Raw genomic sequence first — 12,920 nt, 5'->3', positions numbered from 1 at the left:
TGTATGAATACCTGACTGCGCACTGTCGTAGAGACAAGGCGGAGCGTCCGGGCAGGATGGGGTAGGGCAGGGGGAGGCCATGCTGAGCGGACGGTGTCTGGTGATGGTAGCACCGCGCTGTGAATGTAACGAAGTCAGTGAATTGTATGCTTGAAATGTTGAAATGGGAAATCCGTATTTTATATATGTTACCACAATTAAAAGAAAAAAAATAAAGACCAACCCTAAAAAAAACAGTGTCTGTGTGTGGGGTGGGAGGGTCGACAATATACTAAAGGAGACTAAAGTGACATGGCAACAAAAATGCAATGCATGATTTTTTATTGGATCTCAGTTGTTTTTTTAAGCCATAAAGAACATTGTTGGGAAGATGTAGGACATGGACTGAATACTGGATGATAGATCCATATTTGCTTTCCTGGGACGACGATGACATATGGTTGTTGGCTGATGACTGTTCTGAGCAGGTATCTGCTAGGTAGTGAGAGGGAAGGGGCTTGATGTCCAAGAGCCGGGCGTGGAGACACACGGGCCTGCAGATGCAGAGAGCAGCCCGTCCACGACAACGGGACTCCGGGCAGAGACCACTCGGGTCGCAGATCCTTCCTCCTGCCCTTCGTCCGTTTTTAAAATGTTGGAATCTACCCATCTCAGCCTTTGAATTTTAGAGGGCCCTGGGGATAGCGCGATGAGCACTGCCCTCTGCTGGAATCAAGGGGGACTGCAGGGCAGATCTTGGCCACCACCGGCATTTCGCTGTATTTGGCTCTTCGGTCTTGGTGGGTGGTAGGAGTTTGAGGTCGTCGTCTAGGTTCATTACAAATAACAATAACATCTGAATGTATCGAGCACTTACGTCTCAAGCCCTGAGCTCAGCTGTACATGAATTTCTCATGTAACTGCCACACTCTTACAGGGAGGTACAGTATCACCCCATTTTATTTTCGAGGAATCTGAGGCAGAGACTAAGGCCACTCAGCTGGTGAGAGGGGAGCCGGTCCACAGGGGTTCTGAGGGTCGGCAAGGACAGAGACGCCCTCGGCCTGCGGCACACGTGCCCGGCTGCGGCCTCCCACCCACTCCGCGGCATCTCACCAGCATTTTTAAACACAGTGGATGATGTGATGGAAGCTGCACTGTGGTCAACAGTGCGAATATGAGAGTGTTTTCTCGTGAACTATAGCAAATGTACAATACTAATACTTGGTGTAAATAACAGAGGAATATGGGAAAATATACCGGATGTAAGCTATGGACATAGTGGAACTAGCCTATGATGTTCTTTCATAACCTGTGACAAATATTCTACAACATATGGCGTTGGTGGAAGGGTGATGCATGGGAATTCTGCACATCATGTATATAATTGTTTTGTAAGCTCACAACTTCTCTAATAAAAAACTGAAACCAAAAAACCACACAACACACATTTTACCAGTTCAGAAAGTAACTTAAGTACTGGAAGTTTGCTACTTAGTTTATTTCCTTTCCTGCTGTCACAGTCAGCAGCAAATATTTATAGGAAGAAAATCACGTGTCTCACACACTGGTCTGCAGATCCTGGCCAGTGGGTGTAGAACAGCTGCTTCTAAACTGCTCTTTTCAAAAATACGTATTTTAAATGATGACTTCTGCCAAACACCAATTTAGAGATAAATTAGTAGTTCTAATCAATTTGTATCTTGTTAAAAGTTGGAGCAAAACTATATTTGCTTTTAGACGAAATTACATTGAAAAGAATCAGAATGTGTTTTAGATCAAAAGACAAGCTAGTGACAAACTAAATAATTTTGCATTATTTCAGAAGCCATAAATCCCTAATTGTCAAAATAACTTCTATCCCTAATTTCATTTCACCTCATTTTAAGAACTCCCTGCAAAATCGTTCCTCCTGTCCCTGGGAACTACTCTGGGTGCTTCTGACGACCTGGTGCCGAGCGGTGGTGGTCACAGGCGCCTGGGAGCTGGGCTGTGACAAGTGCTGCTGGCAGGTTCCCACGGCCTTGCCCCTGGCTGGGCTGGGCTGTGGCCTCTGGCAGCAGCGGGTGCTGACGGGCAGCTAGGGCGGCTTCTCCCATTCCAGATCGCCCACCACAAACCCTAGTCCAAGCCACTTCCTGCTCTTGGAAGGGGCGTGAGTGAGGAGAGGCACCTTCCCCCAGAGGAGGGACATGCCCAGCCCTGGGGAGAGTCTCTGCTTCCTGCGACCCCGGAGCCCTGGACAGCGGGGGGCGGGCCTCAGCAGGTCCCACCCCAGAGGATTCTTCCTCAGGTCCTAGACCTCAAGGCCACAAACCCAGGGCTGTTTGTGGACGCAGATGCTTTACCTTCAACCGCACTGATGAACAGGTGCCCCTGAATCACCCACCAGCAGGGGTGACCAGCATCAGGTTTTGGGGGCTGCAATATTGCTTTTGACGTTTTTGGGAAGGAAAGAGCTCCAAAGTGCACTCTTCCTGCCAGGACTGCCCTGATTTCTTCAGGGTATTAGTCGGCCAAAGGGGTGCCGATGCAAAGTACCAGAAATCTGCTGGCTTTTTGTAAAGGGTGTTTATTTGGGGTAGAACCTTGCAGTTACCAGGCCATAAAGCGTAAGTTACTTCCCTCACCAAAGCCTGTTGCCACGTGTTGGCGCAAGATGGCTGCCGACCTCTGCCAGGGCTCAGGCTTCCTAGGCTCCTCTCTTCCCAGGGCTCATTTCTCTCCAGGCTCAGCTCCTCTGCTCTCTCCACAAGGCAAGCTGTAGGCTACCAGGCAAACGGCCTGTTTCTCTTCCCGGGGCCTTCTCTCTTTCCTCACGCCCGAGCTCTGTGCCTACTTCCCGGGGCTCCAGCTCAAGACTCCGGCCTCCCTTCTCTGCAGTGCAGGAAGGACACCCTGGTGGGCAGGGACTCAACGTCCTACTGACGTGGCCCAATCAAAGCCTCAATCACTCTTTCACCAAGAAAAAGTAAAACCTCTGAATCCAATATACTCTAATACGCCCAGAGGAAAAGACCAGTTTACAAACATAATCCAATATTTCTTTTAATATCAAACTGCTACACTCAGTCAATGAACCACTATGGGGCTGGGGTATCTGTTCCAACTGTGTACTTAAGAGCCAGGGAAATAATCATGGGGTAAGTTCAGGGGGCTCTCCCCAGTTTCCAGGAACATTGGATACCTGTGTTGTCCATCAGAAAACTTGGAGTATACCGGAAAAATAAGGGCTTCAGCTCACTCAGGTCAAGTGGGGTCTCTTGGTGGAGCTAACAAGGCACATGGCACCTGCTGATCTGGCCCATTTGTCCCTCTCTGTTCCTGTGCACATGGATCTTCACAACTCGATTGCCTCCACCCTCACCCTCACCCCCAGCCCAGGACGTCATGGTGGGCCACCAATGAGGTCATCCTGCTTGTCATCAAGAACTGGAAGGGGCACGAACCCTGGGTGTCTTGGTAAAACTTCTGTGCTTGGGAAAGTGGATGTGGCTCAAGCAGTCGGTGCCCACCTACACACAGGAGGTCTTGGGCTCGTTCCTGGTGCCTCCTAAATACGAGGAGGAAAACAACGAGCAACGAGAAGACACAAAGAAACACAAGAAGCAGGGAGCAGATGGGGCTCGAGTGATCAGGCGCCTCCTTCCCATGTGGGAGGTCCCGGGTTGGATCCCAGTACCTCCTAAAAAGAAGACAAGCAGACAATGGATACACAGAGCAGGCAGTGCGTGCAAGCAGTGAGGTTGGGGGGCGGGGGTGGAATAAATCTCACACATACACAAAAACATCTATGATTGACTAGGGGGGGGATAGCCTTGGGGGAAACCACCCACTCAGCAAAGTTCCTGTGGGTCATCGGCCTAGCTCCCCCAACCCAGGTAAAAGCCAAACTGCACTTACACCCTGATGCCCTCACATCCTGTGTGTCCTGCTCCAGTGCATTCACTGGGGAGCTCCGGAATTTACCACCCAAAAGGGAGCAGCTAGAGTCAGAGGATTCTCCAGGTAGTCCAGGCTGCAGCAAGTATGCTTCTGGCCCTTGCAACCCCGCAGGGCTCCCACTGTCTGGAGCAGACCCAAGTTCTCCCTGGAGCTTGAGGTGAGAACCAGAGCGAGCCTGGTGCCTTGGGCAAGGCCATGGCCATCAGGCCACAGGCCCAGTGTCCTGCCAGATTAGGCACCCACCATGGGGAACTGGGAGCTGGGTGCAACCCAACAGCCTCCCTGTGTCCCAGCAGCACTGCAACCAGAGAAGGGGTTCCAGGCGGGACTGGGCTTGGGCCAAGCCTGAAGGTGCCAGGAAGCTGCCTGGTGGTGCTGGATCAGCAAGATGGCTGTGGACGGAGAGCAACAGCGTTGAAAGTCGGCTGACAGGGAGCTGTGTCTAATGCCCCACTGCCCCATCCAAGACAGGGAAGGACAGCAGGGAAGGGGAACCAGCCCTGTGCCAGAGCTCCAAGGCCTCCAGTTGTCCCTTTACCTGAACTGCAGAGTATCTATGTCAGGTCCTGGTGCCAAGGCCGAGGACTTGGGAAAAAATCAAACTGGGAAACTGGGACAGGTTTGGGAGAAGCACCTTCCTTGAGCTGAGCTTCCTGCCCCAGGGTTCCACTGCAGGGGCCCAGGTGGCCCCTTCTTACAGCAGAGTCGAGGCTGAAGATGAAGGCGACCAACCATGGCCCACAGCAAATGCCATCCACTCTCGCCCCAATGGGCCCCCCCGTGCTGAGCAGTCAGTCAAAGGGAGAAGTACACAGCCAGCCTGGGCTGGCACTGGCCTCAGGGCCCGTGCTGACCAGACACAATGCCAGGGAGGACTGCATGGCCAGCCTGGGGCTGACGCTGGCTGTGCACAAGGCATCAGACACCACCGGGCCCACTGGCACCCCCAGCCCTGCCTCCTTGATGTTTTCTGGAATATGAGGGGTTGCCCACATTCCCGGAAAGAAGCCTCTTTTCATTTCTTGGGGTTCCCAAGCCCCCACCTCAACATGGGAGTCACAGAAAGCAGCTGAGACTCCTCCTCTTTCCTCTGGTGGTGGCTCCGGCCCAGTGAATGTGTCTCTTCAACCTCATCTTAGATGTTGCTTGAGGGCTCGTGTCTGAATAGGTCTGGCCTACGAGTTCGCACTTTTTTTTTTAAAAGATTTATTTATTTCTCTCCCCTTCCCCACTCCTTGTCTGCTCTGTTTCTATTTGCTATGTGTTCTTCTGTGCCCACTTGCATTCTTGTGAGTGGCACTGGGAATCTGTGTCTCTTTTTCGTGTCATCTTGCTGTGTCAGCTGTGTGCTTGGTGCCACTTCTGGGCAGGCTGCATGTTTTTCGTGTGGGGGGGCTCTCCTTGTAGGGTGCACTCCTTGCGCACAGGGCTCCCCTACACAGGGGACACCCCTGCGCTGGCACGGCACTCCCTGTGCACATCAGCACTGCGCGTGGGCCAGCTCACCACACAGGTCAGGAGGCCCTGGGTTTGAACCCTGGACCTCCATGTGGTAGGTGAATGCTCTTAACAGTTGAGCCAAATCCGCTTCCCTTGCACTTATTCTTCAGAACCTTGATCACAAACCTTTCCCATACCCAGAGGCTTTGGGCCAAGGGTGTGACAAGCCACATTGGCACTGCAAGGCCTCGGTCAACCAGGCCTCCCCCGCCACCAGCCTGGTGGGTGCCCCAAGGCAGCTGGAGTGCAGGGGAGATGAGTCGCTGAGGCCATGGGCAGAGGCCGTCTCCTCCTTGCCTCTGTGTCCTGGGCCACCAAAGCCCAGGATCAAGCAGGGGCAGGCCCTTGGCCAGTGGTTAGCTTGTGGCCTGGGGTGAAGTGGACCCTGCCCAGCTGGTCTCCCGAAGCCGCCGGTACAGGGTGCAAGCTTTCTCCATAAAGGACCATATAATAAACACTGTACAGCTATCAGGTCCCTGCTGTCCTCGTGTGAGCATGAGAGTGGTCAAAAGATGGGCGTGACGGTGCTCCAGTAAAGTTTTATTTACAAAAATAGGCAACCACCATGTGTGGCCCTAGACTGTGGTGCCCCCGCCCCTGCCGATATTGAAGAGAAGGCCTGGCTGCCCAGGGCACTGCTGAGCTCCTCATCGACTCGGGGTCTGTGACCCACTGAGGTGTCTGTGGGCAGAACAGGGCACCACGGTTGGGGGCTTCCCACCAAGGCGGGTGCAGAGGCCAGAGGAGGCGGAGTCTCCCCATAAGGAGCACCAACTGCTTTATTCCACGACAGGCCCTGCCTCCCACCCGCAGACACACGAGGTCCCTGTCCCTACTAGGCGCTAGATGTCCCTGTGCGTGGCCTGACCGGCAGCCCCTCTCTCGTGAGCGCCCAGTTGTAGCTCTTTGGTGAGTCCAATGCTTCCTCCACCCGGGCATCCAGGTTCTCTCGTGTGATGAAGTTTTTTGCCTCCTCCTGTCGGGAGAGAGCCAGGTGAGGAGCCCCTAGTGCTCGCCAGGTTTCAGCCTTGCGGACTGGCCGTGGAATGACATCAGGCACTGAGACACATGGCTCTTTCTTGGAAAATCATCCCCCAGAACTCCACAAACCACAGGGACAATCTCGTGTCCTGCTGGGCAGAGCCCCTCAGTGCTGTCATCGCTCAGCTGGTCTCTCTGCCTCTATGACTTTAATTCAGGCCTCGTCTGGTCTTGTTACTCCTATCTGGTCTCGGGGCTTTTTCAATACTAGCCTGGAATATTTAACTCTGCAGTAATTTAAATACCTGCAAAGCTAACTATGAACTTCTTCTGGGGTACAAGGGTCTCCCCCAGACTCCGGCTCACCATCTGCTGGCCACTTGGGCACCTCCCAGTTCTGCTCTCACCTCCTGGCAGCCCCCTCCTTCCACAGTCCTCACCAGCTGACTCTGTGCGGGTAGCCAGCGTCCCACGGCACTGTGAGACCCGGCCGCCCTGACTTCCTCCTGCCCTCCAGGGGCTGGGTGCCGGCCTCCAGCCCACCCTGACACCCACCTGCAGCTGCAGCACTTCCCGCTCCTTGAGCTGCGCCCAGGCCTGCGCCTCGCGGGCCTGGCAGGCTTTCTTCTCGGCCTGCCGCTGCTCCTGCTCCCGCGCCTCCTGCAGCAGCCTCGCCAGCCTGGTGAGAGCAAGAGACCGGGGCTGAGCGGGGCAGGGCCTCTCCCGGGCAGGGCCGCGCGGGGCAGGGCCTCTCCGGCAGGTGTCCCTCCCGGGCCGGCCCGCCCGCCTCCGCCCACGCACCGCAGCTCGTGCAGCCGCTGGTTCTCCGCCTGGTTCCAGGACATCAGCTCCCGGTGCTCAGCGGCGTTCTCCCGGGCCTTGCGCTCCGCCAGGACCCCGGCCCGGGCTTCGTGCACTTTCTTCCGCACCTCGGCCACGAACTCCAGCCTGGAGGGGACGCGCGTCAGGCCGGCTCCCCTCGCCACCGCCCCCCCCACGCCCCCGGGGGCGCGCCTCCCACGCACCTGAGGGCGCGCACCGTCAGGCGGTACTCCCGGTAGCGCTCGGTCAGCACCAAGAGCTCCGCGGGGTCCACCGCGGGCGGGGACTGCACACGCCCGGCCTTGGACTTGGCCGGGGGGTCGTGGCGGCTCTTGCGGCCGCGCGCGGGGACCACCAGCAGGGCCCGGGGCTGGCGCGGCGCCCGCGCGCCCAGGCCGCTCAGCGCGCGCAGCATGGCTGACGACCCCGCGTCGCGCCGTGCGGCGTCACTGCGACCCGGAAGCGGCCGCGGGGCACCACGGGACTTGTAGTCCTGGCCGCGGGGCGCTCCCGGGCTGGGCCCTGGCGTCCTGAGCCCCCTGCAGCCGGGTAGGCGGGTGGCTTCGGGCACGCAGGTCTTACGGCGCGCCCGCCGGCCGGGCCTGGGCCCCCGCGGGCGGGAGCAGCGGCGCCCGGGTGGGGGATCTTGGGCTCCCTGGGGCTGCGGCCCTGCCCGCCCCAAGCAATTCCAGGAGGCAAAGGCGATGAGGCTTTTGAGGAGACTATTACTAACCTCAAATTAAGGTTTATCATTACTCTCTTGCAAACTTAACGTGTTTTATAGTGCATCAAAGTGTTGCCGGATTTTCTCTAGGTTTTTGACTAAGCTACAAAAAATGAATTTTAAGTGCAAGCCAGTTGAGTTAGGCCAGTAATTTATTAAGGAACTGAGAAAAGACAAATGGGAGATTATGGGTCCCAGGTAGAGAGGAAAGGGCTGAAAAGAGATAAAGAGAGCTGATTTACCAACTACGGTTCCCCGTTACAGAGTTCAAATCCCCAGGTGTACTTGAGTGCTAATCCAGGCAGGAGGAAAAGGCAAGAGGATGGCTTTGGATTTCACACTTGCTTTTTGAACCATTCATTATTCCGCCCCTTTGCTAATGTTGGGGGAGGAATCCCAGTTTACTGTTTTGATTACCCTCCTCAATCCCCCCCACCCCGCCAGGGCCCAACAGTAAGACCCTTGGAGAGTATCTGGCGCTTCTCAATTCTGGAGGCAGTCCTGTCCTGAGTGGGGGTTCGTGCACATTTCTTCCAGCAGCCGTCTTGTGGTGTCGACAGCCAGGGGGCCAGGTGGGCTTCCTGCCGGCCCCAGATCGTCTATTGACTCCCTCATCTACCCGCGGCCTCGAGGGGCTCCCTGACTCTCTCAGTTACCGTCCCCCTTGGGGCCTGTAAAGCATGTTCCATCCTCATGATAGTAACAGTAAGCCAGCCGCCTGCACGTCGGGGAGGGCTGCACTGACTCCCTCCTGGCAGCGCCGTGACCTGGCCCTGTGAGCTCGTACCCCTCATCCCTTCCCTTGACTGTCAAGAAGCCTAGGGGACCCCACTGCTGCCATTTTCTTTTTTTTTTTTTTTTTAAAGATTTATTTATTTATTTAATTCCCCCCCCTCCCCTGGTTGTCTTTTCTTGGTGTCTATTTGTTGTGTCTTGTTTCTTTGTCCGCTTCTGTTGTCGTCAGCAGCACGGGAAGTGTGGGCGGCGCCATTCCTGGGCAGGCTGCTCTTTCTTTTCACGCTGGGCGGCTCTCCTCACGGGCGCACTCCTTGCGCGTGGGGCTCCCCCACGCGGGGGACACCCTTGCGTGGCACGGCACTCCTTGCGCGTGGGGCTCCCCCACGCGGGGGACACCCCTGTGTGGCAGGGCACTCCTTGCGCGCATCAGCACTGCGCATGGGCCAGCTCCACATGGGTCAAGGAGGCCCGGGGTTTGAACCGCAGACCTCCCATGTGGTAGACAGATGCCCTAACCACTGGGCCAAGTCCGTTTCCCCCATTTTCTTATTTATGGAGGATTTTAGTACAATTATCTCCTTCCTCTCCAATGATTTCTGACTTTTACTGAAATTTATCCTAAGTCTCTTATGAAATAGCCTAGAATTTTCCTAGAGTATGAGGCTAGCAGAGAGGACCCTGCTCTGTGTGCAGTAGGGGTACAGAGTGGGGGTGTGTGTGCTGCGGCAGGGCACCCCAGTGGTGGCTATTTACCCCTGGCACAGCGCCAGTCCTTAGCCACGGTGACCCTGGTGACCAGTGGCCGGCTCCAACGCTGGGGGCCTCTCACCCACTCACCAGTTAGCGTCTGCATCAGTCTCTGCTTCCTGCAGGGGGGCTGCTGAGCCACGGCCCTGCCCTCCCAGGGCACACTGTTCCTGGACGGAGTCAAGGCAGGCTGGGGTGGCTACTGGCAATCTGGCCTGGGCTGCCTGCTGCAGCACCCAGGACCCTTCCTCAGAAGCTTAGCTACGGCCTGCCCCCCACCCCTCCACCCCAGGCTCAGGGTGGGTGGAGTATGCTGGAGGTCCCAGAGTAGGAGGTTTGCTTCCCTCCAGGGCACCGCCTATGGCAGCAGGGTCCAGGGAGGGTGGTCAGCAGCAGCAGCAGTCCTAGACTGTGGCCATGGCAGGGCCACTCCATGGACAGTGGATAGCATGCAAGGAGCCCAACACCCCCCCACACAACCCCTGCTTCTTCCTCCACGATCCCCTTGGACAGCCCTCTTCTGCCACTGCTCCTCATCACAGGCCTCCAGGCGCCCAGGAGAGCAGGCCTCCCTGTCCAGGCCAGGAGCAGTACTCAGGGGACCAGCCTTCTCCCAGAGGGCTCTGCTGGCACCTCAGCCCCCCGGGGCACAGTCCTGCCAGCTGCAGGCCCACCCTTTTCCTTCAGGGAGTTCCAGAATGGAAGGAAGGCTGGGGAGGGGAATGGAGGCTTGGGCTAATGGCCCAATGGACGGCCAGGGGAGTTCTCCATGTGGGCGCATGAGAGCTTGGGGCACCCAGTGCTGGGGGCAGGGGAGCAGCCCTCCGCCACTATCCTCTTGGTCTGCCATGCCTCTCCCAGCAGCTAGGGGTGTGCAGTGGCTAAATGGTGGCAGGGAGCAGCAGGCAAGGGACTGTGGAGTTGTGGGGGAGAGAGGCAGGAAAGGTGGCTTTTCTGGGCATGGCTGAGGGCTGGAGGAGCTTGGGATCGGGGAGAGGGGCAGTGCACCGTGCACCCAGGGTGGAGCTCGATCACGAGCCCCAGCCCTTGCGGAAGGCACCCCCCCCCCCATTTACCAAAGTAGAGCTGTGTGAGACAAGGTGGCTCCAGCCCCTATTCTCAGCCCCGACTCCTGACGCCTTGACAGCGGGGAGGGGGAGCAACTCACTACTCCGCCCCCTGCCCACAGCATCCACTCTATGAACTTACACACGTAGCCACTAGCCCTGGGGGCACCAGGCGGATCTCCTCTCCACCCATCGTCCAGGCGCCCGCAGCCCATGGATGTCCCGCTCCGCTGCCCTTGCCCTGGAGCCTCATGTTCTCACTCCCCAGGCTGTCCTCCAGCTCCTGAGGCCTACAAGAGCCCTCCCAGCCCCTGACCCAAAAAGAACACCGTGGCGTGGGGAAGCTTCTGTGTCCACCTGTAAAATGGCCTGGTGTGCACCAGGCAGCATGGGTGCGGGTGGGCAGTACCTGTGGATAGGCGGCCTCCCTGGGCTAGCCAAGGGAGTGTGCAGCCTCGGGGGGGCTCTTGGCAGAGGGCAGGGTCCCCAGCCCTCTGCCATCCTGTGCTCACCCTGGATGGGGGCGGTGGGTGGGGAGGGCAGCTGCAGACGGGCTTGCGCCTCCATCTGTGCCAGAGACCAGTTCTCCACTGGGCAGCCTTGGGCCAGTCTGTCTACAGGGCTAGTAGCCAATTTCTGCATCCGAGTCAAACAGCACGGGAGGCCCAGGGTCAGGCCCAGGTGCTAAAACCATGGGTAGAGCAGATGCGCCAGACCCGCGGCAAAGAGCAGGGTAGAGGGTGGGGCCTGGAGGGTGGCAGCCGCGTGGCAGGCACCAGCCAGTCGTGGGCAACTGGACTCCCAAGTGCTCAGACAAGGTGGGCACACGTGCACCTATCAGCTTGACTTACTTGGCAGTGACGGGAAATGGACTCTTGGGAAATATAGACTTTGTTCCTATAGCTTTGATTAACCAGATGATTTTTAGGAATACATTTGTTTTTGATTTAGTGGAGATGACCCTCTGAGTTCAATAAACTAGCTTGTTCTGGTTTGGGTTTATATTTTATTCAAAGCCTCTGGTGCTTATTTTAAAAGAGGAATGGGGGTACCTCTATTTTTTCTGCACTTTGATTACAGTTTTTTCTGAAAAACCTAAACCAGAACTACTAAACTTCCTGCTGGAGGCCTCTGCTCCAGCCTCTGGTTTCTTTCTGGCAACAAAAGCCACTTTTCAGGCATGGTGATGTCTCCCTCAGACCACAGCCTTTGGGGCGCACCTGTGAGCCCCTCAGCGCTGCTAGAATGCCTCGGCCCGAGGCGGCGAGGTCAAGCCCACCTGGGCGTTGATCCCCGTCGGTGTGGAAAGCCGAGGTCTCCAGTGAACGCACTTCGGGGCTGTCTGCAGCAGAGGAGGCCACTAGCCGGCCTGGATAGAAGGTGGAGAGCTAGCCAGAGGCACAGAAACAGGAAACAGCAGTAGCTCCAGCCTACCGTCTGAACCAGAGAAGAGCCAACACAGGAGCTGCCCATGGCCTGGAGCAAGGCAGGCGCTGGGGACAGAAGGCTTGGGTCCTGGAGGCGAGGCCGGGGTTTATGACCCCGAGGTGGAACGGGGCAGGGGGGGCAAGCCTGGGCACGGGGAGCCGTTCAGCAAGCACGCGAGGCAGACTCGGCACTGGGAGCAGGCTCCAGAAGCCACCTGGGAGACAAGGACCGTGAGCGCAGAGCCCGGAATCGCCAGCCTCATGCGGCAGCCACGGAATAAGCACCAAGCTGGAGGGCAGTGTACACCACACACATGGGGGAGACGGAAAGCACAGGAGCGCGCAGAGGTCTCTGCTCTGGGGTGGGGGTGGGCACTGACAGCGCCCTTGCCTCCTGCACCCGAGCCCCTGTGGTCAGAGGCAGCTGGCTGAGGGGTGGGCCTGGGATGAAGCAGTCAGTTGTGCATGTGAGCCCCAGTACTTGCTCCTTTTAGCCCTGACGAGTTCCTGCAAACCAAGTGAGCCCAGAGTAGTAACCAAAAAAGAAAGGGGTGACCGGCGGGGGAGGAGAGCGGAGCGCGGAGGGCGTCTGCTCGGCAGTGAGTGCCCCGACCGCTGCTCAGCCCGCAGCCGCTGGAGGGGCACTTCTTTGGCCTGGGCCCTGCCTCACAGAGGAGCCAAGGAGAGCCTGCACGGGGCTGGGGTCTCCTCCAACAGGCCCCCGAAAGCCCATGCTACTCGCGACCACCAAGGTTTGAGTTACCGCCTCTTGGGAGTTCCTTAGTTCTTGGAGAAGGACCCAGTGCTTCTGGCAGGACGTAGGTTCATCTCAAAAAGAAACCCTGTTTCTCTAGCTATCACCCTCCTATCCTCCCATACCCCACCCTAAGCAACCACCAATGTACTTTAGCTCCAGAGATCTATTTTGTACATTTCATGTGAGAGAATCGCGTATGTGTCCTTTTGTGACTGGCTTCTTTTACTTTGTTT

At 57.1% G+C, this 12,920-nt stretch overlaps 1 protein-coding gene across 1 annotated transcript; it reads right to left on the bottom strand.

Moving 5' to 3' along the window:
• Window positions 1-304: 304 nt before the first annotated feature.
• On the bottom strand, window positions 305-7,666 carry MRPS26 (mitochondrial ribosomal protein S26). The gene is made up of 4 exons (XM_004485146.4): window positions 7,431-7,666; window positions 7,207-7,353; window positions 6,961-7,084; window positions 305-6,400 (listed from the first exon to the last, which is right to left on the bottom strand). Exons 1-4 carry the CDS (start codon window positions 7,640-7,642, stop codon window positions 6,260-6,262), a joined length of 624 nt encoding a protein of 207 aa, XP_004485203.2. The 5' UTR covers window positions 7,643-7,666; the 3' UTR covers window positions 305-6,259.
• Between the last annotated feature and the right edge of the window lie 5,254 nt (window positions 7,667-12,920).

Source organism: Dasypus novemcinctus, chromosome 24 (genome assembly GCF_030445035.2).
Source record: "Dasypus novemcinctus isolate mDasNov1 chromosome 24, mDasNov1.1.hap2, whole genome shotgun sequence".
NCBI lineage: Eukaryota > Metazoa > Chordata > Mammalia > Cingulata > Dasypodidae > Dasypus > Dasypus novemcinctus.
Note: the sequence above shows the minus strand (reverse complement) of the source record. Positions and strands in the feature narration are given on the sequence as shown.

Bases quoted from the DNA above. Each gene is read 5' to 3' on its own strand.
- MRPS26 (XM_004485146.4), bottom strand. From the start codon at position 7,642: ATGCTGCGCGCGCTGAGCGGCCTGGGCGCGCGGGCGCCGCGCCAGCCC. The intron at 7,354-7,430 runs GTGCGTGGGAGG...CGTCCCCTCCAG, and splicing joins CTGACGGTGCGCGCCCTCAG to GCTGGAGTTCGTGGCCGAGG. The intron at 7,085-7,206 runs GTGCGTGGGCGG...TGCTCTCACCAG, and splicing joins CAGCGGCTGCACGAGCTGCG to GCTGGCGAGGCTGCTGCAGG.